Source organism: Mycteria americana, chromosome 7 (genome assembly GCF_035582795.1).
Source record: "Mycteria americana isolate JAX WOST 10 ecotype Jacksonville Zoo and Gardens chromosome 7, USCA_MyAme_1.0, whole genome shotgun sequence".
NCBI classification, from domain to species: domain Eukaryota; kingdom Metazoa; phylum Chordata; class Aves; order Ciconiiformes; family Ciconiidae; genus Mycteria; species Mycteria americana.
The window spans coordinates 16,863,065-16,888,235 of NC_134371.1; the positions used below are offsets into that span (position 1 = coordinate 16,863,065).

General features: G+C 41.4%; 1 protein-coding gene across 1 annotated transcript; it reads left to right on the forward strand.

The window, feature by feature from the left end:
* Positions 1–290: 290 nt before the first annotated feature.
* Positions 291–11,952, forward strand: LOC142413050 (phospholipid scramblase family member 5-like). Its single transcript, XM_075509096.1, has 7 exons — positions 291–303; positions 2,875–3,026; positions 7,485–7,527; positions 8,375–8,595; positions 9,589–9,750; positions 10,799–10,960; positions 11,914–11,952. Exons 1-7 carry the CDS (start codon positions 291–293, stop codon positions 11,950–11,952), a joined length of 792 nt encoding a protein of 263 aa, XP_075365211.1.
* The last annotated feature ends 13,219 nt before the right edge of the window (positions 11,953–25,171 follow it).

Genomic DNA, 25,171 nt, shown 5'->3' on the forward strand with positions numbered 1-25,171 from the left:
TTGTGTTCACAAAACACTTTTCCCTCTTTCCATTGGTGCAAACGACTTGAAATGAATAATGTTTTTCTTGTTTGTTAGCATCATCTCCCCCTGTTGTCCATCGACATAAAATGCAGTGTTCTGGAACATGAGAAAGGCAATACATTTCCTCCAGTTCTTTGTAAGCTGATATGAAGTAGACAGATACCTTCTGAAGTTTTGTGCATGCTGTGCTCTTTTTTCTTTGCTGCAACAAGAAAAGCCTTTTCTTTTAACCTGGCTTCCTTTGAAGAAGTAACTCAGGAAGCTTCATGGCCTCTCAAGGTAAGTGCATCTATAGTCTGTATTTTTAGATCACGTTAACAGAAAACTACAGTCGTGTATGTTTCCAGCAATCAGCAGTCTGATGAAATGAGAGTTTCAGGCTAAAACCACATCAGCCAAAGCATAGTTGTTTTGGCTTCCTTTAATTTTTCAGCATTCAAGAGGCTCCTAAGGAGACTAAAATCTATACTAGAATGTTATTTGAATAAAATATGTTCCAAAATGGTAGCATCTGCATTCAGTCAGCAAATTTAGTGTTTGTATCTTTGTGCTTAAACCTGTCAGTACAGAATGCGTGGGAAGGGCAGGTACTGAGCCAAGGGTACCACTATTTTTGCACACTTCTTTCCTATTCCACTTGGAAAATACCAAAGCAGCAAATGCTTTTCACTTTCAAAACTGGCCAGAGTCCTGATAACCACATAGGGAAAATAAATATCTGAAGAAAAACTGAATTTAATCAGATTACTCCTATCTGGGTTCATCTTTGTCACATATTGTCTTTTAGCAGCAGCCGGTTGGGTACTCGGGGCTATAGGCAAACATTGCAGCGTGCTGATTTAACCAGCCTTCTAAATTCATTTTCTCTGTGCTTTCAAATACTTAAACTAAGTAGAAGGACACAAATCTGTTTTTTGTTAACATGAATGCAGCTCCACAGAGGTCATCCTGTTGTGACGACCAGAGGCAGATGTTGGCCCAGGGAGTTTCAGCAATGTCTGTTTACGCTTGCCAAACGCTCACCCCTGTTTGTTGCCCCCATTCTGCATTTACAGCACTAAAAGGTATACAGCAGCAAGCAGGTTTTACAGCATTGTTGTACTCATTGCAATATACTTTTTTTTTTTAATTATTTTGCTTATCTTTAGCCACGTAAAAGAGATCTGGTTTTGTATATTTTTAATGCATAGTAGTTAACAGAAGCAGCAAAATAGTCGTGTTGTGTAATGTGGTTTTCATAATGAAGGAACTTCATAATATACTTCTTTTAGGAACAAGTAACTCTACAAATTATGTTTGTACAGAATGCTCACTGTATCATACAGTAACTTTTAAGTTTTCCCATACCATAAATGAAACGGGAAACATCCACAAAAATAGACAAAGTGTCAGAGTAGCTCAGATTGTCATCAATATTTAATGTATATACTGTTTGATTTTTGTATAGCTTAAAATTTGACAGGTAGAACTGCAATTTGTTGTCTTCTTTTCTCTTTATTATTCAAGAATAACACTAACTCTCGGCCACTTCATGGCACTTCATGTAACAACAAGAGTTACGGCAGTAACAGAACCCTGTGAGGTAAAATGATGCAGAAGAGCGTATAAAATATTTATTATCCAGTTATACATTTTTAAAAGCCAGCTACAAATTCAAAGGGGTTACTACTTCTTCCTGTGGTCTCAGACTTTGAAAGAAAGCAGTGGCTGCAAAGACAAATTAAGATCAAAATATGATTAAACGATGAATCAGCCACAGTGAGTTCAAATAATGCTAAAGGATCTCATTTAAACTCACAACAGCAAAAGAGAGCTTCAGACTTAGAGCCAAAATTCCTTCTGGACCTCAAACCCCATCATGCCTAAGTATTGTCACACATGAGATAAAAAGGATCAGTTTGGGGACTGCTTTACTGCCGAAGCACAGGAGCTCAGCTTAATACGAGGATTTGCCATTTATATGCGGAGAGCTTCAGCTTGCTCTTTCTTGTTCGGGCAGAGCCAGTGTTACCGAAGGCTGTGGAAAGATGCTCGTACTAAAACCAGTAGGAGTTTGTTGAGAATCAAATGGCTAAGGTGATCACTGCACTGTGGGAGACGGTGCCTGTGCATATGAAGGGGTGCGGGCACACAGGTGCCTGTAGCGGTAAATACTCTCGTTACCTTCACAGCACCAGCCAAGGTAACCATCACTGTGTCCTGAAGGACGTGTTTGCAATAGCGAACCAGAAAACACAGCTTAATGATATCTGATCTTTTCATTAAGATAATAATGAATAATACACTGTAAGAGGCTGTGTAGACTTTGATACCAGGGTTGTAACATCCAGCTTGGGGAATGTGAGATCCCTGGAAAGGTTATCTCTAATTAAGAGAAAATACGCATGCCCTCAAGATGCTAGAAAGCATCTTGCTAGAAGCAAGCCCTCAGCAGCTCGGTGTACATTAGCATGCAGGGCAGCCCACAGGGAGCAGGGCTGAGCAGCCTGTGCTGAGGAGCTTGTGGCCACCCTGTGTGTGAACCCAGCCCAGCTCCAGCCTTGTCACACAGACCGAGTGCTCGCAAGCCGTCAGAGCGGATTAGGTGCCCTCCAAGACCACATCTCCTCGTTTAGCTTCATCTGCAGTGATTCCACTTTGCATACTCTAAGGCTGCTTTATCAAGTGAATCAGAGTGCTCGAAGTGTGGGACCATCAGGAGATTCATTTCAGATCCTCACTCCTGATCTGAACTAAAATGCTGATATAGTCACAGGCAGAATGTGACATTATTGTTCCAGTTTTGATCCAAGCAGCTAGCTGCTGTTCGGCTCTGTTCATTTCTGATTTTTTTTTCTTCTTTTCCTGCAGAATCTCAGGGACAAACCAACCCAATCTTTAAGGATTACCTCCCTGGTTCTTCTGACCTTCCTGAACAGAATAAGCCTGTTGAACCAACAAGTCTCTGGAAGCAAACATCACACACTCATAACTTGCCACCTGGTCTGGAGTACCTGAACCAGGTCCTGAATCTTTCCAAATGCTAGAATTGTTTTGTTTTCCTCGTAGACTTATTTGATACCTTGGGGGACGGGGTTGTTTGGGCTTTTTTCTTGGGGGAGGGGCAGGTGGACACAGAAAGGCTTTTTTGTTGTTTGACATTACTATGAAATAAGGAGTGTAGGAATGACAAGCCCTTCCTTCATTGTTGCCATTCATTTTTATAGAAATCAATTTGTTGTGCGTGCAGCTCTCCTGGCACCAAAACGATCGTTTTGGTTTTTTCCCTCTAGGACTTTTTCTAGGTCATAGTATTACCCTTCTCGTTGTCCCCCCAGTTTCCTTCCAGCTCCTTAAGAGCCCACCCTCAGGGAAATGGCTATCAAACTCCAGCTGGCCTCAAAAAGACTGAAACAGGCAGTGTGTGAAGGAATTGTCACCTCCTTAGAACTCATCCTTTGAGGAACATGAAGGTCTCCTGAGCAAAATCCTTCTGCCAAGGACAGTGCTCTCCAGGTTAGAGGTAAGGTCCTGGGGAGGCAAGCTCCCAAGGTGACAACTTTGTGAGATAAGCCTAGGTGGCTACAAACACTCACCCACTCTGTGTTAGGTCGTGGGGCAGGAAAGCGTGAAAGCCCGAGAGAGGGAAATGCCTGGAAATGGAAGTGGACGAGTAGGTCACAGGCAGGGGAGGGAAAGGGAATGTTAAGGTCTTCTCAGTCCTACTACTAGACGTGCGGCTGTCCATCTCGCTCTGTGAAACCTCTCAGCTCCTGGAGCTCAGACCGGTGACAGTCTGCAGCTCTGCTCCAGAAGTTTCATCTCTTCCTGCATTTTTTTACTGGGAGGGTCACTCCCTGCTACCGCTTTGACACTGACTCCAGTTTGCATTTCACATGTGGGTGGATTCTGCCGCTCTTATATATGCTAACACTTCATACACCCTGCCTGGTATGGGCAGGGACAGAATCAGGCCTCCAGTGTAGTCCGGCTGTGATTCTGAAACAGACGCTTCTGCTGTGTTTGTGTTTTGGTGATGCTGGCAAATGTTTATGTCACTCGAGGTCTGTATTTTAGATATACATTTCTGGTAGTTTTGTACAGAAGCAGAAATTGAATGTATTTTATATTTGGAGCTAAGTTACCTAGATAGCTAATGAAACTGGGACACCCCTCAGAAACAATCTTTCATGTGAAGTTATGATTTTCATTTCATGGTGCCCATGCACAAAATGATATGTGTTGTCAATTACACGAGCATTTGCTCACAGACTGGGGGAGCTACATTTTTTAGTCTGAAAGTGATTGTGGTAGTAAATACTTGGCAGGTTACATATTCAGTCTCCTGTATGAACATGAATTATACCTCAGATTTACCCATACAATGTGGGCAAGCAAATTTTATTACTCCATTTTATAGAAGCTTTACAACTGACATAAAGACAAAAGAGCAAGTGGCTGTCAGAACTATAACTAGAACTCAAGACCTCATTTGTGCTTGTTCTTGGCCCAATAACCATGTGTCTGTGCTGCAGTCCTCGCTAATTATTTTCAATTTGCTCTGCAGTCTGAGAAGTGGAAAGCATGTGTGCAATGCTGATTATTGGCATATACCCACAGCTAGAGTTTCTATGCGTTGCAGAATGTTTCGGTGTGCGATGCTGAAGTCATACTGGCTGTGTGACTGATGAAACGAGCTCATACAGGATAGATTGCAGCAGAAAGGAGATCCGGCCAGCAGGTAGAGGGCTGCCTGCAGGATGCAGGTGGAATTCACAGCTGCCAGGGTGATCCCTTGAGATTTATCCTGATGGACTAAGAGATTTTCACATAATGAAATTCTCGAATGAATGAAGATGTTTCTAGCAGAACTGGGAATTTTTGATGCCATTGGGAAGACTGGAATACTGTGTATCCTTCTGGTTGTGGGTGTACTGGGGAAAGGTGGGTCCAAATTGAAATAGGCACAGACAGGTGCTACTGGAAAGACATGGGGAACAGAGAACCTGCTTTAAAACAAGACTGTGAGTGTTTCATCTTTAGACTAACAAAATGCTACCAGAGAGGGAACCGACAGCTCTCACCCCTAGAAGAGTAAACCACCTGTGGGAAAAAGAGACATTTAATTTATAGAATGATATTACCAGAAGAAATAGAAAGTGGTTGCGAATAAATACAGGATAAAAAATAGAAATGAGGTTCTGGGATTATCTCCAGCAGGAGTGGGGAAGATAGCTGGATACATTTGAGAAAGCTGAATATATTTCTTAATAAGACCATGATGTGTTTGACTCTGAAACAAGGATCCAAATTTAGTGAATCTCAGAGACATCCCTACAGTCTTATTCTAAACAGCAACTCAAGGACACAGCATATAGTGTTGGATGACAGGAAAAGAAAATATCTGTCATGTAGGTTAAGGCCAGACAGCAATATTTCACTGTGCAAATACACACCCGGAGTCAGTCAGGCTGAGGAGTGGTTCTCTCCGCAGTTCAAGGTGCACCAGAGAAGGGCAATAAACTACTGCTGCCCTGGCAAACTGATGCCATGCTTTCTATCATTATCACAAAAGCGACACTCTTCAAACAATTTCCTACAAAACAGGTTACCCAAACCTCATTATTATCTTCCAGATCACGGCCGTAGTTCGAGGAATTGCCCAGTGCCCACCCAAAAAATCAAGGGAAACTGTGCCCATAGCAGGAATAGACAGACGAGACCTTGGAGAAGAATTTTCCAAGTAGCTCAACAGCATGTTGTGCCACCATTCAGGCTTAACCAATTTTTTAAGAAGCTTCTTAGTTTATACTTGCGTAGACTGATCAGATGTAAATTTAATGCCCACAAAACCATAAGAAATTTTAACACATCTGAGCTCAAGAGGACTCAGACCTTTGTAAACCAAAGGGCTTTAGATGCTTTCAAATGCAAGTACAGAACTCCCTTAATCCACAAGTGCCCCAATAAAAGACGCATCAGAATAGCTGCCTTGCAGAAAGCAGTGAAAGGCAACACAAGCCTAACAAGTGATAACTGCCAGGTTGTCTCAACATTGTTTGTACATTGTTCACAAGAAACCAATACACAGACCAAAATCACTCAAAGCTTTTAACGGTTCAGGCTCATTAATTTTCTTTTCCCTGTGAAAGTCTATGTGGGGCAAAGAAATCCATATTAAAATCAATACTCAAATATTAAAATAGCCCTACCATCTTTAACTCGTTTATTCTTTTTTCATCAGCAGAGCGCTTCCCATGAGCTCCAAGAGTTCACATCTCTCATGAAACCTAAACAACAAACAGCAAAGATTCTTGGGAGACAATTTTTAAGTCCAAATATTTTTATTATTTCAATTACTGGCATGCACATTTCAGAGGTTAATGAAAGGGATAAAGAAGTTTCTCTTTTACCAGCTTTTCTTTGCAGCTTGAACTAGCTGCAGGAGATGACTAGAATTGACAAAAGGCTGCAACAGTTTGAATACGTACCAGGCAAGATTTATCAATTGTAAAATATACAGAGGCTGGAGAGCTGACATGCTGGTCTCTGAAGGTCACTGTGTGCTTTCTGTCTGCAGCCGAGTAATGGCAAAACCCTGTGCCAAGCATTTGCCCATCAGGAATTTAAGGAAAAGAGATTAGGAAAGCCTAAACTCTCCCATAAAACAGGCCTAAAAAGTCACATAAAACTGAAAGGTAGACTGAAATCAAGTCTTGCTGGTTTTACAATACTAATGACTGTTCTCTAAAAAAGAACGATGTCGGAGGGACGATGAGCACAGCAAAGCTGGGTATCATGGCGGAAGTTTTTCTCCTGCATTTGTAACCACCCCACAGAGGAAGACAGTTTCAGCCAGCCGAGGGTTTCTCTGGGGACCTGTTGTTTTGCTCATTCTGGCACTCTGGCGTGACCGTTTGCCGCATTTAGGGTGCAGAACTCCCGGTGCCTGAGATCAGAGCGCTAAAGCTCGTGTGTGCTCGTGTGGCATCACCCGATAGCCCTGCTGGGCTGCTCCAGCGGGGCCCTTTGGGATGTGGCTACAGCACGTTTTGAGCTTGAGCCCAAACTCATTCACTCCTGCACTGCCGTGGTGCCCAGCACTAACCTTAGCTTTGGGGAAAGCGGCTTCCCCTCTGCCAAGACCAGGAGGGAGGAATAGGAGTGAGAAGTGGGTCCTGCTTCTTACATACATCTTTCCATTGCTGTCGTCTTCCTCACTCCCCCAGTGAAGATTATTTTTCTTCAAACGTGAGGTGAATTACATGACCACAGCACCCAGTGTCACGCTCTTCAGTCACCACGTCAGAGAGATATCTAAAGTGTAACTTGAGATAGCCCGCAGGCACCCAGCTTGTGCACCTCTGGAAGGAAAGAAATCCCAATAACAGGGAGATGAGCAATACAAACAGACAGGCGATCACTGGCTGCCCCAGACCTTTCCAACACCCACCATCTTGTTTATTTCTCTTTTTAAACAGCTGGACCGGATAATTATTCATCAGCAAGTGGAGCTTCTTGAAGGTATGGTGCAATCCCTGTCATTCTTTAACTGTGCTGGTACACAGATGTCTCCAAAAGGCTTCCAAGTCTTGTCCCCCACTTGAAGTCATTGCAAAGCCTCCTGCTGACCTTGCGTCAGGCCTGTAATGTGGTGTTAGTGTGGTGAAAACTCACTTGCTTTATGCCTGTTCTGCAGCAAACCAATGAGGAGAGAAAGATTACAGTGAGTAATCTCTACACCAGTCCTCAATTCTCTCCCTTAGACACCTCCCTCTCAAAGTTATTAAAGTTTAACCATCTCTCCAATCCATGGAAAAAATTATTGTCTTTAACAATAATTAACATGCTACGAGAAACAAAGCAAATAAAGAAAGGAAGGTCAGAAGACACAAAATGAAGCATAAGAGTTTCTATTTACATAGTTCCTCAGAAGTTCAAAGTACTGAATGAGTATTAAGTTCTGCAAGTAAAACATTTTTTGATGTATTTACCTCATTCAAAATATTTTTGGCCTGATTCTTGGATACTTTGCTGGGTGAACATTTTGTCACTGAAGTGGGACAGCCTCATATTGTTACTTTTCCCAGATGATAAAGTAAGAAAAAGCCCAAACCAAAACTCAGGATCTGAATTCTGTTTTGTCATATGTACTTTAGTGTACAGCAAATCAAAGTCTTTGAACTAAATGTTCCTTCAAAATACAGACCTGACATTATTCTTATTTCCTTATAATTGTGTCTTTTCTTTGTGTCGTTATTTCAAAACAATTTTTTAAACAGTCTCTGTTCCATAGATTTTTAGTGTATGTACTAATACATATACACTAACTTTATACTAAGGTAATGTTCTACTTGTTTTGCTTTATTAGCCATACTGGGCACAGAGACCTCCAGCAAATACGAGATAAAAAACCATTTGGGACAAAGAGTTTACTTTGCAGTAGAAGAAAATGATTGCTTTGACCGTAACTTGTGTTCGCCTATAAGGTCTTTCACCATACGGATTGCTGATAACACGGGCCGAGAAGTGATTACAGTGAACAGACCCTTGAGATGCAACAGCTGCTGGTTCCCCTGCTTCCTGCAAGAGGTGAGTGAATCCTAATTGCCTTTTGTCTGAGCATCTTGCTGTATGTCCACAGCATTAATGAAGCCTTGTGCAACCTCCGAGAGGATGGTAGGACGGAGTTCACACCCAGCTCTCAGCCTGGGCGACTGCGTGGAGGCCTTCGTTTAGAAGTCATGAGGCGCTTTTATGAGTTACCCTCCCAGCATGCCTCCTCCCTTTCATGGGACCTTGCTTTCCTGACATCCCAAATAAAGCTTTTGTGTCTGATGATACAGATGCCTCTCCAGTCAGGTGACAGCCCAAAACACTGCCTGCCCTGACACAGACTGATGTCTGTTAGGGCTACAGCTGGAAATCACCCACTGGACTCCCAGCGTGTGGAGGATGGAAAATCCCTGGAGGCCATTAGTGCGTGTGGGTGCGACTGGGAAGCAGCTCTCCAAGGAGGCCAATGCTTCGCTCCATGGCTCTGCCTCTTCAAGGCATATATCTCTGGGAAACTGCAGAACTTGGAAATAAGCTGCTTTGAGTGAAAAATGCAGATCCTATAGAGTATCAGATCTTTTCTCCTTATTTTGGACTCTCCTTTATTCAGACATCTTTCTTGTTTTATGAAAATGTTTTATAGGTGAACTCATTTACCTACTTTCTCAGTACTGCATCAGGATTTTCAAAAAAAAGTCCTTTGGTAGCACAGTTACTGTATAAAAAAGCTTATGGGATACTCACTGATTACAATAACAAAAACTTTTCACAGTGTGTGGCTTTTATCAAATCTTATATTACACGTAAGATATTAGCTTCTGGTGCAGCTTTTGAGCTTCATATTGTCCACTATATTTAAAAACACCATTAGACAGCCTTGTAATATCCAGTTCACAGTTTGGTAAAATTATATATAATCATATAAAATAAATAAAAATGTTGTCATTATATAAACAACAGACTATTATGGACAAATATACTAATATAAAATTAGTTTATAAGATTTTTTTGTTTTCTTTTGTTTGCTAGTTAGAAGTTCAGTCCCCACCAGGTACAATAGCTGGGTACGTTGTACAGAACTGGGACCCTTTTCTGCCAAAGTTTACTATACAGAATGAAAGTAAAGAAGATGTACTAAAAATAGTTGGCCCATATGCAACTTGTGGCTGTTTTGAAGATGTTGACTTTGAGGTATGTTTCTTATGAGTGTTAAGAATTTTAAAGTTTTACTACTTTGAATAAATTTCTCACTCAAAATTCCTGTTATTCTGCCCTTAAAAATACTATGTACATTGCCACAATTATGGAACAGAAGTACAACAATGTGCATTGGAGTTCCTGACTTGTACACTCAGATTCCTACAGATGTGTTCTGGACAGGACTGACAATTCCTTCAAGGAAATAAGCATGTTGCTAAGTGAAGTCCTGGTCCTCTGCAGTCCATGAGCACTCAGCCGTTGATTTTGATAGGCTCAGGGTTCCATCCCACATGCATTCACTGTTACCTGACACATAGTCCCTTGAAGCCTGTGGCATTGAATCTGCTGCCCTCATTACTCTCAGACTGAGAACCATGGGCAGGATTACTGTCCAGTATGTCTACATCCACTTGACAACATTCATCAGGAGAAAAATAATTTTGAGGAGCCATTGAGGTATTTAAGGGATGAGAGGGAGAATGGGAGATGCTCAAAGAAACCCTGGACAGAGTTTTCTGATGTGAACAAAGTGCTTTGCCTTACTTAAGGAATCATAAAAGAGCTTCTGTGTTGATCAACTCGTTAGCCAAATCAGAAGACTTCAGTGGGTACTGTCCGAAATGTCAATATACTGTGAGAAACATGCAGATGGCTATATAATTGAGAACGTATCTGCCAGTTGTAGGGGACAATGGTCCATAGCAATGGTACTTGGAGCATATCAGAAACACAAGACAGGAAAAAAAAATCATTGTGAAAGAAGAGCAAAAGTGGTATAAACTTTCACAATTGCTTTCCTCCACTTTTCTGCCAGCTCTAAAGATGCTGATGTTTCCAAACTTGAGGCCCTTTCTTGTGTGCCACTCTTAAAGGCAAATCTGACACTAATAGAGTATCTCAATGATAAGAATAAAAGAAGAACCTGACAACTATAGCATACTCTGTGTGTCAGGGCACAGTCATTATTTCTGTGGAGATATAATCAGTGTGTGCTTGATTTATTTACATTTATGTGTATTCCTATTTTTTATTTGGGTAGGTAAAAGCTCTCAATGAGATGTCAACGATTGGCAAAATTTCCAAGTACTGGTCTGGATTTGTAAACAATGTCTTTACCAACACTGCCAACTTTGGGATCCAGGTCCCTGTAGATCTTGATGTGAGAATCAAGGCAGTAATGATTGGTGCTTGTTTCCTCATTGTAAGTACGCAAAACCAAGAGGTAGACCTATAGAGGTGGGCAGACTGGGACCAAAGGGGCCTCTGCTATCAGCTGTGGTCCTACAAAGGCATAAGTGCAGTGGAAAGCCAAACCCGCTACCTAAAAGATAAGCTAACTGAAAGCCTTTTAATTTTTATGGCTGCTTTTTGTTTTTTTTTCTTATTTGCTGAGCATCTTTAGGTTCCTAACATTTTTGTTCATTAAACTGTTTAAATAGTATTCCACATGTAATTCAATATCTTGCATGGCAGGATCAAATATCAAGATACATGTCAAACCTACCAGACTCCCCCAAGCCCCTCATCTGTTCTGTTTGAATGGGTATATGAACCAAAACAAAAGCTATGTTATTTCTAATGGTAATTTCAAATGGTGAGTGCCACTTCAATAGTTCTGTCGAGTGTTGCATGCAAGACCTTCAGGTCATACGAAATTTCCTACAAAATTCCCTTGTGAAGATACTCATAAGAGAAGAATTATATGAAAAGGAGAATACTCACTGCTAGGGGTAAGGATGAAGTTAAGATGTGTATTTTCTAGAATTACAAATTGATATTTGCTGTGTATGTCTTTTGCCAACACTAATGCGTTAATATTAACATGCAATGGTTTCACAATCATCTTCGATACTTACATCAGAGAGTATAAAACAAAAGGACAAACTACTTAAATTATTCACTGGAAAGTGTTTGCTTTAAAACAGCAACAACAATTCAGATATTTTGCTTTTATTAGGTTAGAAATGTAATGCTCGTGACACTTAAGATTTTTGGATTGTGTCCTCCAAAACTCCTGTTGCTCAGTGGCAGAGTAATAGAAAATGATTGACTAATCTAATTACTTTATGTAAAAAAAGCCTACAAGTAAGACTTTTAATAATAATTGTTGCATTTTTGTACCTTCTTTACCGTTCACAGTTTGTTTATTTGTAGGACTTAATGTTCTTTGAAAACTCTTTGGATGGATTATAACAAGATGACAGAAACAATAAAATATGCAGAATGTGTTTCAGTAAGTAAAAATGAAAATAAATTGATCTTCTTGCTTTGAAGACTTACACGTTAGATGCTTTCTAATTCTTTTTCATTTTCTTCCAGAAATCCCTTGAGCTTTGGACATGATTTTGAACTGCACAAATCCTTGTTCCTTATAGGAAAAGAGAAGGAGCTAATGATGATGTTTATTAAAATATGTCTCATGTAAATAATAATTTCCCACTTACATTTTATGTGTGTTGTAGCTAAACACATACTTTTCACACAGAGCACTGTTGCTTTGGAACAGTGCTATTCTCTTCTTTCTCTTTTGATGTTCCTGCATGGGTAATCATGAAAGATTAGATGAAGGCTTGCAGCGTCACTGATGAAAGTCTATGTTTAGAGAAGCCTTTGATGTTTTGCAAGTGCTGGTACCAGTTACTAACCACATGAGGGTGTGTTCTGGAGGTTTTGCTTTTTCATAATTTTAGAAGTAATTTTCTGATTTGTTATTTAATTAATAGTAACAAACTGAGATTGAAAGTAACAAATATAAAGACATCACCCGATGGGAAGCTCAAGATGTTATCTGTTTCAGTGAGTTGAAAGAAGGGAAGCGATGTTTGCTAGTAAATTAATTAAACAAATCTTAAACATTAAGATTTGTTTAATGAGTGGCAGCCAGAAATTAGGCTTCCAGTACTAGACTTGGGAATGTAAGCTCTATTCAGAAAACCTGTCTTCCACTGCTTTTATTGAATGCAGGCCATAAGGTTTGATAGATGGTCCTCTATGTGCTAGAGGCGCACAAATCACTTCACATTTGAACCGTCTAGTGTTAAGGATTCTTGCTCCCATCCACTCGAGACTTTCCTTAAAAGGTTTGTTCCTCTTAATAATATTTGGTGGTTGATAACTTTTCATTCAGCCTTGCCTGAGGCCACCCTCAAATAGAATTTTTCTTTTGCTTTGGCAAGCTCAGATATTTTCTATGATAGGACTGTGCAATAAGAGCTTTTCCTATTTCAGACAGCAGTTTCACATAGCTGTTCATTCCTGCAGTCACACCTCATCATATTGTTCCCAAACATTCCCACCAACGGGCTTTTACTAATACAAGCTTCCTTTGTAGAAACATCCATGATATACATGCAAGACCTAAACAGAAAAATTTTTGTTGCAAAATATTTGCTGTGTGAACTTGCTTATGCTTCTCTTAAAACTCCAGTGAGTCCTTAAGAAGCAAACCATTACCATACAATATTGGTGGTAAAAACAAATGCTATCATAGTCACCGGTCAAGTTTCCAAGGGGAACATTTTACAAATCACTGTGAAATGCTGAATTTTTTTAGCATGAAGCAGTAATTCAATTCTTGCAAATAACCAACATATCAACGGAAAGGAGAGGAGATAATGAATAATTCATAAAAATGAAAAAGAGCTAAATTTATCAGGTGATTAATTCTCAACAAATATTTAGACTAATTTTAAATTAATGTTCATGGATATGAATTCAAACACAGTGAAGTCAGGAAGTTGCAACTAATGTTCCCGTAGTGAAATTAACTCAGGAATGCTTATAGATTTAAACAGTATGTTTTAGATTATATACCACACTTAGGTATTTATACAGATTTACATATGTCTTGAAAATAATTGTGGTTAACAAGCTCTGACAATCATCATCTGTTAACCATTTCATTACTGGCGCTCTCTGTGACTTAGTGCAATCAGGCTGCAACCCGCAGAAGTTATGAACTCACAGGGAACCATTGCTGTCGCCTTTCCCAGGAGGAAGCACGCTGTGCAGCAGCTGAGAGCTTCGTGGGCAAGAAGCTCCCTCGTGTGGAAATTTATAGTTTTGCAGAAGAATACAGATGACTGATGCCAATTTGCTATTCTCACTAGTTTCACGTTGGTGTCATTCTATTAAATTCAGTCCTTTCACTCCTGACTTACTCTAATGCAGATTGAGAAAGAGAGCCAGATTTTTATACCAATTTATCTCTTTAAATCCCTTTGCCACCTTAGAGAGAAGTGACTATTACTGTAGCCAACAGTCTTGGGTCTCATGCAAAATCACGTTCCTGCACTGTTGTTGAGTTGTGTGTGTCTGAACGCCTGGCTGAATGCAGTGCCAGGTGAGATCAGCAGGCTCCCTTGCTGTCTGCCACTCTTCCTCCCCAATTTCCAGCCTTCTTATGACCCTTAACAAGCCAAAGACATCTTTGAAGCAAATGCGTCCAACCACCATTGGTGTCAATACAAAATAGGATCTTATTTACCTGCAGGGCTGAACTGAGCTGTGAGTGTCCACATATATACCTTGTAGGTGAGCAATAAATGCCTATATTTTTTATATATTGCAACCAGATGATAGTACTGTATTTCTTGCACTTAGTGACTTTGTTGCTGTTTAGTGTGTTAGTACAACCTTTTTTTTTTTTTAAGTGTCATGCTTGCATATGTGTATGAGTATGTTTGAACGCCTCTGTTTATACCCACCAGCAGCTTCTGGGACATACAGGAACAGGTTCAGTCCCTGGATAAAACAAAGCACAGGGGCTGGGATAGCCCTTGCTGGCTAGAACTTCCTCAGGAGCCTGCTTGACCTTGGTCCCACCCTTCAAAATCCTGGTAGAAATTCAGTGCCAATGCCAGCACTTTTTCAAGTGGAAGCTTTTTCATCTAAACCACAGCTGCCATAGGAGGGCAGGTATTTATCCTCAGCAAAGATGATGGAGTTCTGTGTGATATTACTAAAGAAAAGCTAACGTGTACTAAGATTTTGGAAACCTGCAGCTCTAACTAGTAATTCTTTCTTATTAATAGCAATGTGTTTCACATTACGGGAGTTACATATGCTCTTTACAAATCTCACCTTTCATGATTCCCCCACTAGGAGTGGCTCTTCAAAGGCGAATTCAATATTCCCCAAAGGGGGACAGATATCCTCTAAAGCAGATTCATGTCCTGAACATCATCTAGAAAGCAGCATGATTGTTCTAATGAAGCAGAAATTTTACTTAATCCAGCCAAGCAAATAGTTCCACACTTGATCACTAGCCAAATTGTAAAGCTGTGTAGTACATAATTCTTGTATTCAGTAGATGGCAGCAACAGTTCATTATTACAATATTTAGCTTTCCACAGATCACAAGCTTTACCCAGGAGTCTGATTAAAGATCAATACATTTTTAACCTCTAATTGATTTCTACCCTTACCTGGAGGATTTTATTTTCTTTGTCTGATATTAAACCTTTGTCATATGATCAACATGTGTTGATCTGCTTGAGGGTAGGAAGGCTCTACAGAGGGACCTGGACAGGCTGGATCGATGGGCCGAGGTCAATTGTATGAGGTTCAACAAGGCCAAGTGCCGGGTCCTGCACGTGGGTCACAACAACCCCATGCAACGCTACAGGCTTGGGGAAGAGTGGCTGGAAAGCTGCCCAGCGGAGAAGGACCTGGGGGTGTTGGTTGACAGCTGCCTGAATATGAGCCAGCAGTGTGCCCAGGTGGCCAAGAAGGCCAATGGCATCCTGGCTTGTATCAAAAATAGCGTGGCCAGCAGGACTAGGGAAGTGATTGTGCCCCTGTACTCGGCACTGGTGAGGCCACACCTCGAATCCTGTGTTCAGTTTTGGGCCCCCCACTACAAGAGAGACATTGAGGTGCTGGAGTGTGTCCAAAGAAGGGCAACGAAGCTGGTGAAGGGTCTGGAGCACAAGTCTGATGAGGAGCGGCTGAGGGAGCTGGGGTTGTTTAGCCTGGAGAAAAGGAGGCTGAGGGGAGACCTTATCGCTCTCTACAACTACCTGAAAGGAGGTTGTAGAGAGGTGGGGGTCGGTCTCTTCTCCCAGGTAACAAGTGATAGGACGAGAGGAAATGGCCTCAAGTTGTGCCGGGGAGGTTTAGATTGGATATTAGGAAAAATTTCTTCACTGAAAGGGTTGTCAAGCATTGGAACAGGCTGCCCAGGGGAGTGGTTGAGTCACCATCCCTGGGGGTATTTAAAAGACATGTAGACATGGCACTTAGGGACATGGTTTACTGGTGGACTTGGCAGTGCTAAGTTAATGGTTGGACTTGGTGATCTTAAGGGTCTTTTCCAACCTAAACGATTCCATGATTCTATGATGCTGGGTTATCTTTATTGCCTGCAAGTTACAGCTGAATCATTGGTGACTGGTATTTTATAAGATCTGGTAGATACATGGGCAGAATCTAGTCTACCACAAAGTGACCTCTTCTGGTCAGCCCAAACCCTATTTTTTTGCACCTGGAACATCTCTCCAGCTTCCACAGGTGGACAGAGGAGAAGCCCCAGGACATTCCCCACCTTCTGCAGAAACAGAAAGTGCTGTGTCTCAAGGAGGTTGCTTTGAGGTGCGGTCTCTAGAAATGTGGAAGGTTTCTATGGGTAAAATAACTTTGCCCCCATGTCATGTCATCACGGTCCATCACTATGTGCTGTCCTGGCGCAGAGGGATGGAACCCCCCTGTAGTGTCACAAACCCAGACAACACCAGTACCTGGGAAGGAGCTGGTTTGTCCATGGGAAGGTCAACTACTTTTTGTAAGAGAGTGGCAACACAGCATCTCTGTAAGTCCTGAGATCTTTTGGTCATCTAATAATTTGGTGGATGCAAAAAATACTTCTCTTTGTAGACTTTGATGTGTGTATTGAAAAAATCTCTTTTTGTTTCAATTGGGTTATTTGTTTTAGGATTAGATAAACCTAGAAATGATCCAAAATACACATTTTCTAATGGAGTTGTCTAAGTGGTACCTGTTTGGAAAAAAAATACATGCAATTTCCTCCTCCCGACTCTCTTCTTAGTTGTATAGATTTCTTTTCAATTAGAATAGTACGTTCTATGTTAGAATGATACATAGTAGTTTAATTCAAATATCAACTTTGTTTTTAAATGTGCTTTTTTCTTCCCTAAAAATGGCTCCCTTAGGGGGCAAAAAAGACTTTCATTCCTTAGGGAAAATTACCCCATATCCTGTGAAAGGAGATTCGTTTTTTTTTTCTGGAATCCCAGATGTTTTTCCAAACTCGATCCCTCTTAGAAATAGCTTCCTTAATGCCAAATCATTACTGAAGTACTCTATTAGCACCTGCCATGAGACAACAGTTTATTCATTATTTGTCAGCATTTTATTACTTCAATCCTCCGAAATGAAGTCAACAAAACCATTTTTAAGAGACTAATACCTACATTTTGAGTGAGACAGCCCAGGCCAGATACAACTTTCTGCTTGCTTCCTGTACTTTTTAGTATTACGCTTACAAAAGCCCCCTAACCTTTTACAAAAGAAAGGTCAGAAGGACAGAGACTGATGTGTGCCCAGTGACTTGCCCCCAAAGTGCGTTCACTCCTTTATCCCAAACAACAATGAATTCCTGCCACTGTGAAAAGGAGACCTGCAGGTGACCTCACATTGCTGTGTATCTCCTAGATTGCCACTGAAAATTCATCTCAATTCACAATTAGGTCTTATTCTCTAGTCTCTCTTGGCAAAAACAATACAGAGACTTCTCACCCCTATTCTCACTTTCATTTTCTTCTTGCAAAGGAGTATAAACATAGCTATTACAGCATTGCTGCAGGAATCACAGTCCTGACCTCATCTGCCTTGATACCCAGCAGACCCACTTTGAAAGCGACAGATTTCATATTAAACCTTCTGTATTAATGTATACAGGACTATTCAATCCAATGAACCTCAGGTCTTCACTGATTATTGAAAAGGCACATAGTGAAGTTTATGTTGATGGACTATGTTTCCAGTACGGAGTCCTGGGGTCAGCTGTGAAGCCATGCAGCACTGGTACTTACATGGCTGGTTTGTCAGTCTTGGTTTTGAAATAAATTTACTTTACTGTATTGCATGGATTAAATCTATCTCCTCCATTTAATATCCTCATTCACAAGGAATAAATAAGTTAGGCAATCTTGTATAGATGCCAATTCAGTGCTTTCACAGGCTGTGGGTTCAGTTCTATGTACTTCTTATTACATGGACTTTGGCACAGAGTAGCTCCTAAAATCTGGATATTGGCAAGCAGATAAGCATGGAGACTGCTCAAATGCTTAAAGATAAGCGAGCACTTTGTGTACTCTTATTTCTAAAGAAACAAGCACCTGCCAGGTTTAATCCTCAAATAACTATGTAATAAAAACTACTGACAAGAACTCCCGAGTTCTTATATAAAATCCTAATTGGGAGGAAAGTCCCCACTTACTTGAGTGACCTCGTTAACTCTGCTTGTTGTTTATCTAAAGTAGGAGTACTTTCCTGTAAAGGTTGATAGATTAGGCTTAGCGTGCAATAAAATAAAATAGTATTATGGAAAAACACAGGAGAGAACCAAGAGCCACAGAGTGGCACCGTGAGAGCCGCGCTGCCTCCCAGCCATCCCAGGGCTGGGGCATCCTCTCCTCCGTCGCTTACAGGGAAAGTTGCACTTCGGGTACGCGTGGCTGGAAAACAGGGAAGCTGTTGTGGTTTAGCCCCAGTCGGCAATTAAGCCCCACACAGCCACTCGCTCCCCTTCCCCCCCATGGTGGGATGGGGAAGAGAATGGGAAGAGCAAAAGTAAGAAAACTCGTGGGTTGAGATAAGAACAGTTGAATAATTGGGGAAAAAAATTGTAATGAGAAGGAAAACAACAAGAGAGTGAGAGAGGAACAAAACCCAGGAAAAAAACAAGTGATGCAACCACTTGCCACCCACTGACCAATGTCCAGCCCGTCCCCGAGCAGCAATGGCTGCCCCCCGGCCAACTCCCCCCGGTTTCTATACTGAGCCTGACTCCATATGGCATGGAATAGCCCTTTGGCCAGTTGGGGTCAGCTGTCCTGGCTGTGCCCCCTCCCAGCTCCTTGTGCACCTGGCAGAGCATGGGAAGCTGAGAAGTCCTTGACCAGGGTAAACACCACTTAGCAACAGCCAAAACATCAGCGCGTTATCAACATTATTCTCATACTCAAATCCAAAACACAGCACTATACCAGCTGCTATACCAGGAAGAAAGTTAACTCTATCCCAGCTGAAACCAGGACAGAAGCATACACCACACATTTTCCACCTTCAGGATTCTATAGGCCAGTCATAGTATGTCTAATAATGTTTTTATTCTGACAACTGGGTGAGTATTGAGGGAAAATTCTTCCTGTAAGTCATTTCAACAGGATGTGTTAGCTTGATGTGCTTTTCCACTTTAACATATTAATTTGAGGGACCTTTTTGCTCTGTGCCAACAATATCAGGTAAGTCCTCTATTTACATTACTGATTTTTTGTATTAAAAAAATCCAAACATACAACAACAAAACTCTACAAGCTCCTGTTGGCAGCCGCTGCTGTCTCTAGAAATACTTGCTTCTATCTAGAAATGACCCTGGACACTTTTTTTTGTTGTTGTTTCAGATGAGCACATTTAGAGAAAGAAAATGTCACAGTGCATATGTCAAGGTCCAGTATTACTTTGTAAGTCTTTTCTTAGTCGTTTATGGATTGCTTGCAGAAACTTGGGGAATTTTTGGAGGCTAATTACTATTATTATTCTATCCATGTGTTATTTCTAAACCCATGAAGATTTATATTTTGCCATCAGGAATCATTTTGGGCAGCTGTCTTTAATAATAATGCCCCTACATACCAGCCAGCACTGAAATAAGAAATGCAGCCTGGGATCAAAATAAGGATCACTACCAGAAATACCTCGTATGCTTCACACTTTTCTAGAATTCAAATGAAATTTTTAAGCATTTTTTTTAATTACTTCTGGGTTTCATGAAGAACCCAAAGTGTCAAAATACTGTTTTATTTAAAAAAGAAAAATCCTATTTGCTTTGCGAGTTCAGGGGAGATATTTTGGGTATTATATAGGATAGTTTGCTGAGCGTATAGGATAGGAGTGAAAAAGATGATTTATTTATTTATTTATTTTTTAATTTTAGCTTCTCTCCTACCTCTCGTTTCATATAGTTGTATATTAAGGCTCAGAGCACCTGGGAACTAAGAAAGAGCCACAAGCGATGCTTTCTCTAGCCTTTAGCAGTGCCCAGCACCAGGGCAGCAACACCGCACCTGGAACCCTAAATTTCCCTTGAAAATAAGGCTAGGGTTAGACAAGTCCTTACTCTTTGTGATTCAAGAGAATTTTTTTAAATGTCAGTATTTAAATCAAGAACTAGATGTGCATTTTACACTCTCAGAGTTTGGAATGGTTTTGATTTGATAAATATTTGGTTCTGAAATATTTTTACTTAACTGACCCTACCATATGAGAGCAGCATCACACCAATGCCCTGAAAATGCAACAGCTCAGATAAAAACAAGTTTAGTGGAAGCCAGGACAAGCAGGTTATTACTCAAATTAACAATGTAGTAAATAAATGAATTAAATGGTTCCCTATCAGGAACAGTTTTATCTCTGCCCTTATTGCTGCAGACCATATAAAATACTGTCATCTAATAAAAACTCCCAGAAAAGTGAAACCCCAACACAAATTAATGGCGTATAATGTATTTCATCCTTCTTGACACAGTGCCGTGGCTGTTGTCCCAGCAAAGTCAATACAGTCCCACAGTTTGACTCCTTTCCTTTCCTACTGGAGCCTAATAGAAAATTAAAGAGATTTTTTTCCTTTCGATGATCTGCAAGATGTGTCATTATTGATGTCCTTCATCCACCTGGACACTCATAGGGTATTAATCATTGTGATACCAGACCAGTACTCACATTGTTAAAAACACATGCAATGTGAGGTGGTACCATGCTTGCTGCTGAGGAAAGCGTGAACGGGTGCATTTTCTTCTTGCTTTGCTGAATAACTGCAAGCAGTGCATGAGGAAATAATGTGAAATATTCAGGGCAATAAGGTAAGGACAAGAGACACAAAGCTAGGGCTTGGGAGGACTGTAGAGAGAAACGCCTCTGTAAACAGATTGGGAGTGGCTTTTGGGAAAGGCTTTGTTCAGTAAGAGCAGAACCCCGACTGGTATGTTGATATTGAACATGCCAGCAAGCGTCACACCTAAATAAAGGGCATGTATGTGATCCACAAAAACTTCTGTAAGCTAAAACTGTTCGGAACCAGTGGGACTAGGCATTTTGTCTTCATTTTTGTTTTTTTTTCAACAGAAAACTTATCTCCTCCCACGGGTATGTATGTGCATGGGACTTCCACGTGCGCACCAATCATAGAGAGGTCCGGTCATATGACGGGGGGGGGGGGGAAACATGTGTGACCTGACTTCAGATTAACCTGTTTGTATAAGCACTCTCATAAAACGATTTGTCTCAATTTTTTCAGTCTTTTGCTCAGTCCTCTCTTGCCAGTACTGGGTTTGCCACATTACAGGGAACACGGTGTTGTAGTTGAACTGTCACCACCCTGGGTGAGGCTACTGGCCCTCATGTCAGGGAAAGGTTGACTGTGGAGCTTGGGAAGAGGAAGAGCCTGACCGAGATGAATCCCTGCAAAACCACAGGGTAACTTGAGCTGAAGGGAAGAGCGAGGGCGTCATGGGAACAAAATGAGCAGGGGGCAGAGGAGGACAGGAGAACAAAGTATTTCTATCAGAAGTAAATGAATGCTTTCAACCAGCTGTGGAATCTAACATGGTCTTTACAAATACATGCTCAGTGAAAAAGGTATGATGGATCTTCATTACAAAACAAAGGTCTGCTTGGTAAAGTCACGGTTATCTAATGCACTGCTGATCCGTTCAAGCTATAATGCTCTCTTATCTTGTACTTCAGGAATATCACTGATAGAAGATGATTAAGAAGGAAAAATGTTTTAAGAAAATCTGCAGAGATGCAAAATGCATCATGCAGCATTGGTGTGTTTGGCACCATACATATTTATTATTACAAATATGTGTTAGCTTTCTTGGTGAACTTTTTACTCTAAATCACTTAACTGTAAAAAACTAAAATAGAAGCCTTTCCTGAAGGAGATATATCATAGCAGGTGAGGTAAAAAAAAATAACCTGTACAAAAGAGATCAGACTCCTCTCTTCTCCCACGCTGTCCTGGAAATTAAATTTTGTAAATAGCTTTGTTCAGTCTGTTGTTTATAAAGCAACATAATCTTAACTGCAGTCTTGGTTGATGTAGAAGGGTTTAGAGTTCCAACACTACAGTGAAGCATTAAAACCACAGGGCTTCATTCAAAGCCCAATGAAATAAAGGTCAGCCTTTGGATGAGGTCATTAAGGCCTTTTGTCAGAAGAGTCCAGAGTAACTGTATGCAGCTCTACCAGCAAGTATTTTATATTATTAACTCAGAGAAAATAACTAGTAAATGGTGTAAAATGTGTTCTAGTTCTACAGCCATAGAAAATACTGATTAATGCTAATATAGATCCACTTAGACAGAAATCACGTGCTTTGAAATTCTGGGAAAGATAATTGAAAGAGAACCATATAGAATAATTGTAAATACCAGTGTGAAAAAGCCTTTTACCTCAATTTTGGAGACCTGCCTAAGGTGCTTATTGGTTCCAGAAACCTGCAGAGCCTACCTGCGTAGACTTGTAGGCCAACTCATCCCACCCAGCTTGCAGAAGCTGCAAGTCCAGGGGGTTGGACCTCCTGTCTCCAGCAGGAGCGAGTGGCTCTTTCCTGGGGCCAGGGGTCTGGGGGGCACTAAGGCTCCTCCTGCAGCAACGCAGGAGGAGCAGCACGTGTCTCGGCAGGGCTGGCTCCTGGTGTGCCTCCACCCGCTGCGGTCACCTCCAGCAGCGCACCGCAAACCTGCCACAGTGTTGTGGTTTAACCCCAGCCAGCAACTAAGCCCAACCCAGCCACTCACTCACAACTCCCTGGTGGGATGGGGGAGAGAATCGGAAGAGTAAAAGTGAGAAAACTCGGGGGTTGAGATAAAGACAGTTCAATTGGGAAAGCAAAAGCTGCGCACACAAGCAAAGCAAAGCAAGGAATTCATTCACTCCTTCCCATGGGCAGGCAGGTGTTCAGCCATCTCCAGGAAAGCAGGGCTCCATCACGCATAACAGTTACTTGGGAAGACAAATGCCATCACTCCGAATGTCCCCCGCTTCCTTCTTCTTCCCCAGCTTTATATACTGAGCATGACATCGCATGGTACGGAGTAGCCCTTTGGCCAGTTTGGATCAACTATCTTGGCTGTGTCCCCTCCCAGCTTCTTCTGTACCTGGCAGAGCATGGGAAGCTGAAAAGTCCTTGGCTAGTGCAAACATTACTTAGCAACAACTAAAACATCCCTGTGTTATCAACACTGTTTCAGCACAAAACCAAAACATAGCCCCATACCAGCCACTATAAAGAAAATTAACTCTATCCCAGCCAAAACGAGCACTCACAGCTAGAAGAGAAACTGGTCTTTGGCCAGGAGCTCCCACCAGGACCTATCCTTGCACAGGCACGGGGGCTACATCCCGCTTTTGCCTTGCCAGCAGTGAGACATGGTTAAGAGGAGAGGAGAGGGCATCTCCTCATTCAGTAGCAACCAACAGCTCAATTACATTAAACAGCTGAAGCAAGGATTGGATTACAAATACAATTTATAGTACCACATGATACAGCAACCAGAGAGAAATATTTCCTGGGCTGTGAGTAACAAACTGACAAACTTGATTTAAGAAATAATAGACTAAATGTGAATCTCCTGAAAGCTATGCTCAGGATTTCTAAGGAATGGTCCTGGCCTGAGTGTGAGGTCACTGCTTTGATGAGCAATTTCTTCACATGTAATTACTCCACATCCAAGGTAATCTGTATGAGATAAGAGTTTACTGTACCTGACATTGGTGGCTAGGTCTTACTAGTGAATAGGGGTTATGTCTGATGTAAATCTTCTCCATTTTCCTTTCCTATGTTTTCCCCTTCCCAGCTTCCAAACCTCCCCAAATCCCCCAGCTCTCCGTGTGAGAAGCAGTGCCTGGTGCTGAGTTTCCTCAATTCTTGTTCTTAATTGACCTGTAAATTCAGGTCATAAACTCATAAACTCTTGCAGATATAGTGGCCCTTCTTTACAACTTCTTAATTATCTTCTTAATTAATGAAATCCTCAATGTCCCCAGTACGTTTTTATCAGACAAGTCTGTTATGTAACACATTAACTCAGACTTTATTGGTTTTAATAACATTCTGTTCTCAGCCCGGTTATGTGTTTGGGTATTGCACTATTCGTCCTCAGGTTGATAAAAGAAGCGAGTGCCAGTGTATATCACAGCAAAATCAGAAACAACCCCATTTACAGTTTTTCCTTTAGCAGCAGCTCCCTGACAAGCCTAGGGTGCCTAATCGAGAACAGTAAAGTTAAAGGGTGTTATTTTTTCATAACAGTGAATTCAAAAGCAATGCTGGTATCCAAAAGACTAAAATCTTGTAAACAAAAGCAGATGTGGGCCTGGGTGCTGTCGGCTATCCTTTGCTGTGCTAGGACAGAGGTGGGGCTGGGGAGCGGGGGCTCCGGAGGACGGGCAAAGGGACTGGAGGGGACTCCTCCCTCGAGCCAAAGAGACCCTGTTCACCATGGCAATGGGCTGCTGCTTACCGGCTTGTTTATTTTATGTACCTTTGAAAAGGGGAGATTTCAGTTCAAGGCCCCAGGTGTCCTAACATAACCGCGTTATGCGATTCCCACTTTGTAGCAGCACAGCAACGTCAGCTCTAGAGGAATTTGGCCAGTGAATCCCACCCCCGCACATTCCTCGCTTGCCCAGGAAACGTGCTGGAGGCGGCGGAGTGTTCAAGGACTACGAATGCTTCATTGCTGCTGTATGATCTAATGTTGCCTGCAACAGTGCTTAAATGAAAGAACTTGGCTTTGCAAAAAAATTCTAAAAACCCCAGACAAACAAACAACCCCCCCAACCCCAAACACAGATAACTCTAAGCAGCCTAGAAATCCAGAGTGCCAACTTTGACACACGGAGCTGCGCATCTGCAGGATGGGGCGTGTGTAATTGGCCTGAGCTGGTTTTCCTGGTGTATTGTATTAATTTAGCTGGTATTAATTATGCTTTTTAAGGAAAAAAAAACATGCCTAGGAAAATGTAGCCTATAAATATCTATTTGCAGTATCAGTATCCCTTTAGCAGAAAACAGGATTTACACAAGCTGCATTTTAAACTTTTGGTATCATAGTTAATCCTAAATGCTGTAAACTGTAATGGCCTATTTCTTTATGTCGAGTTG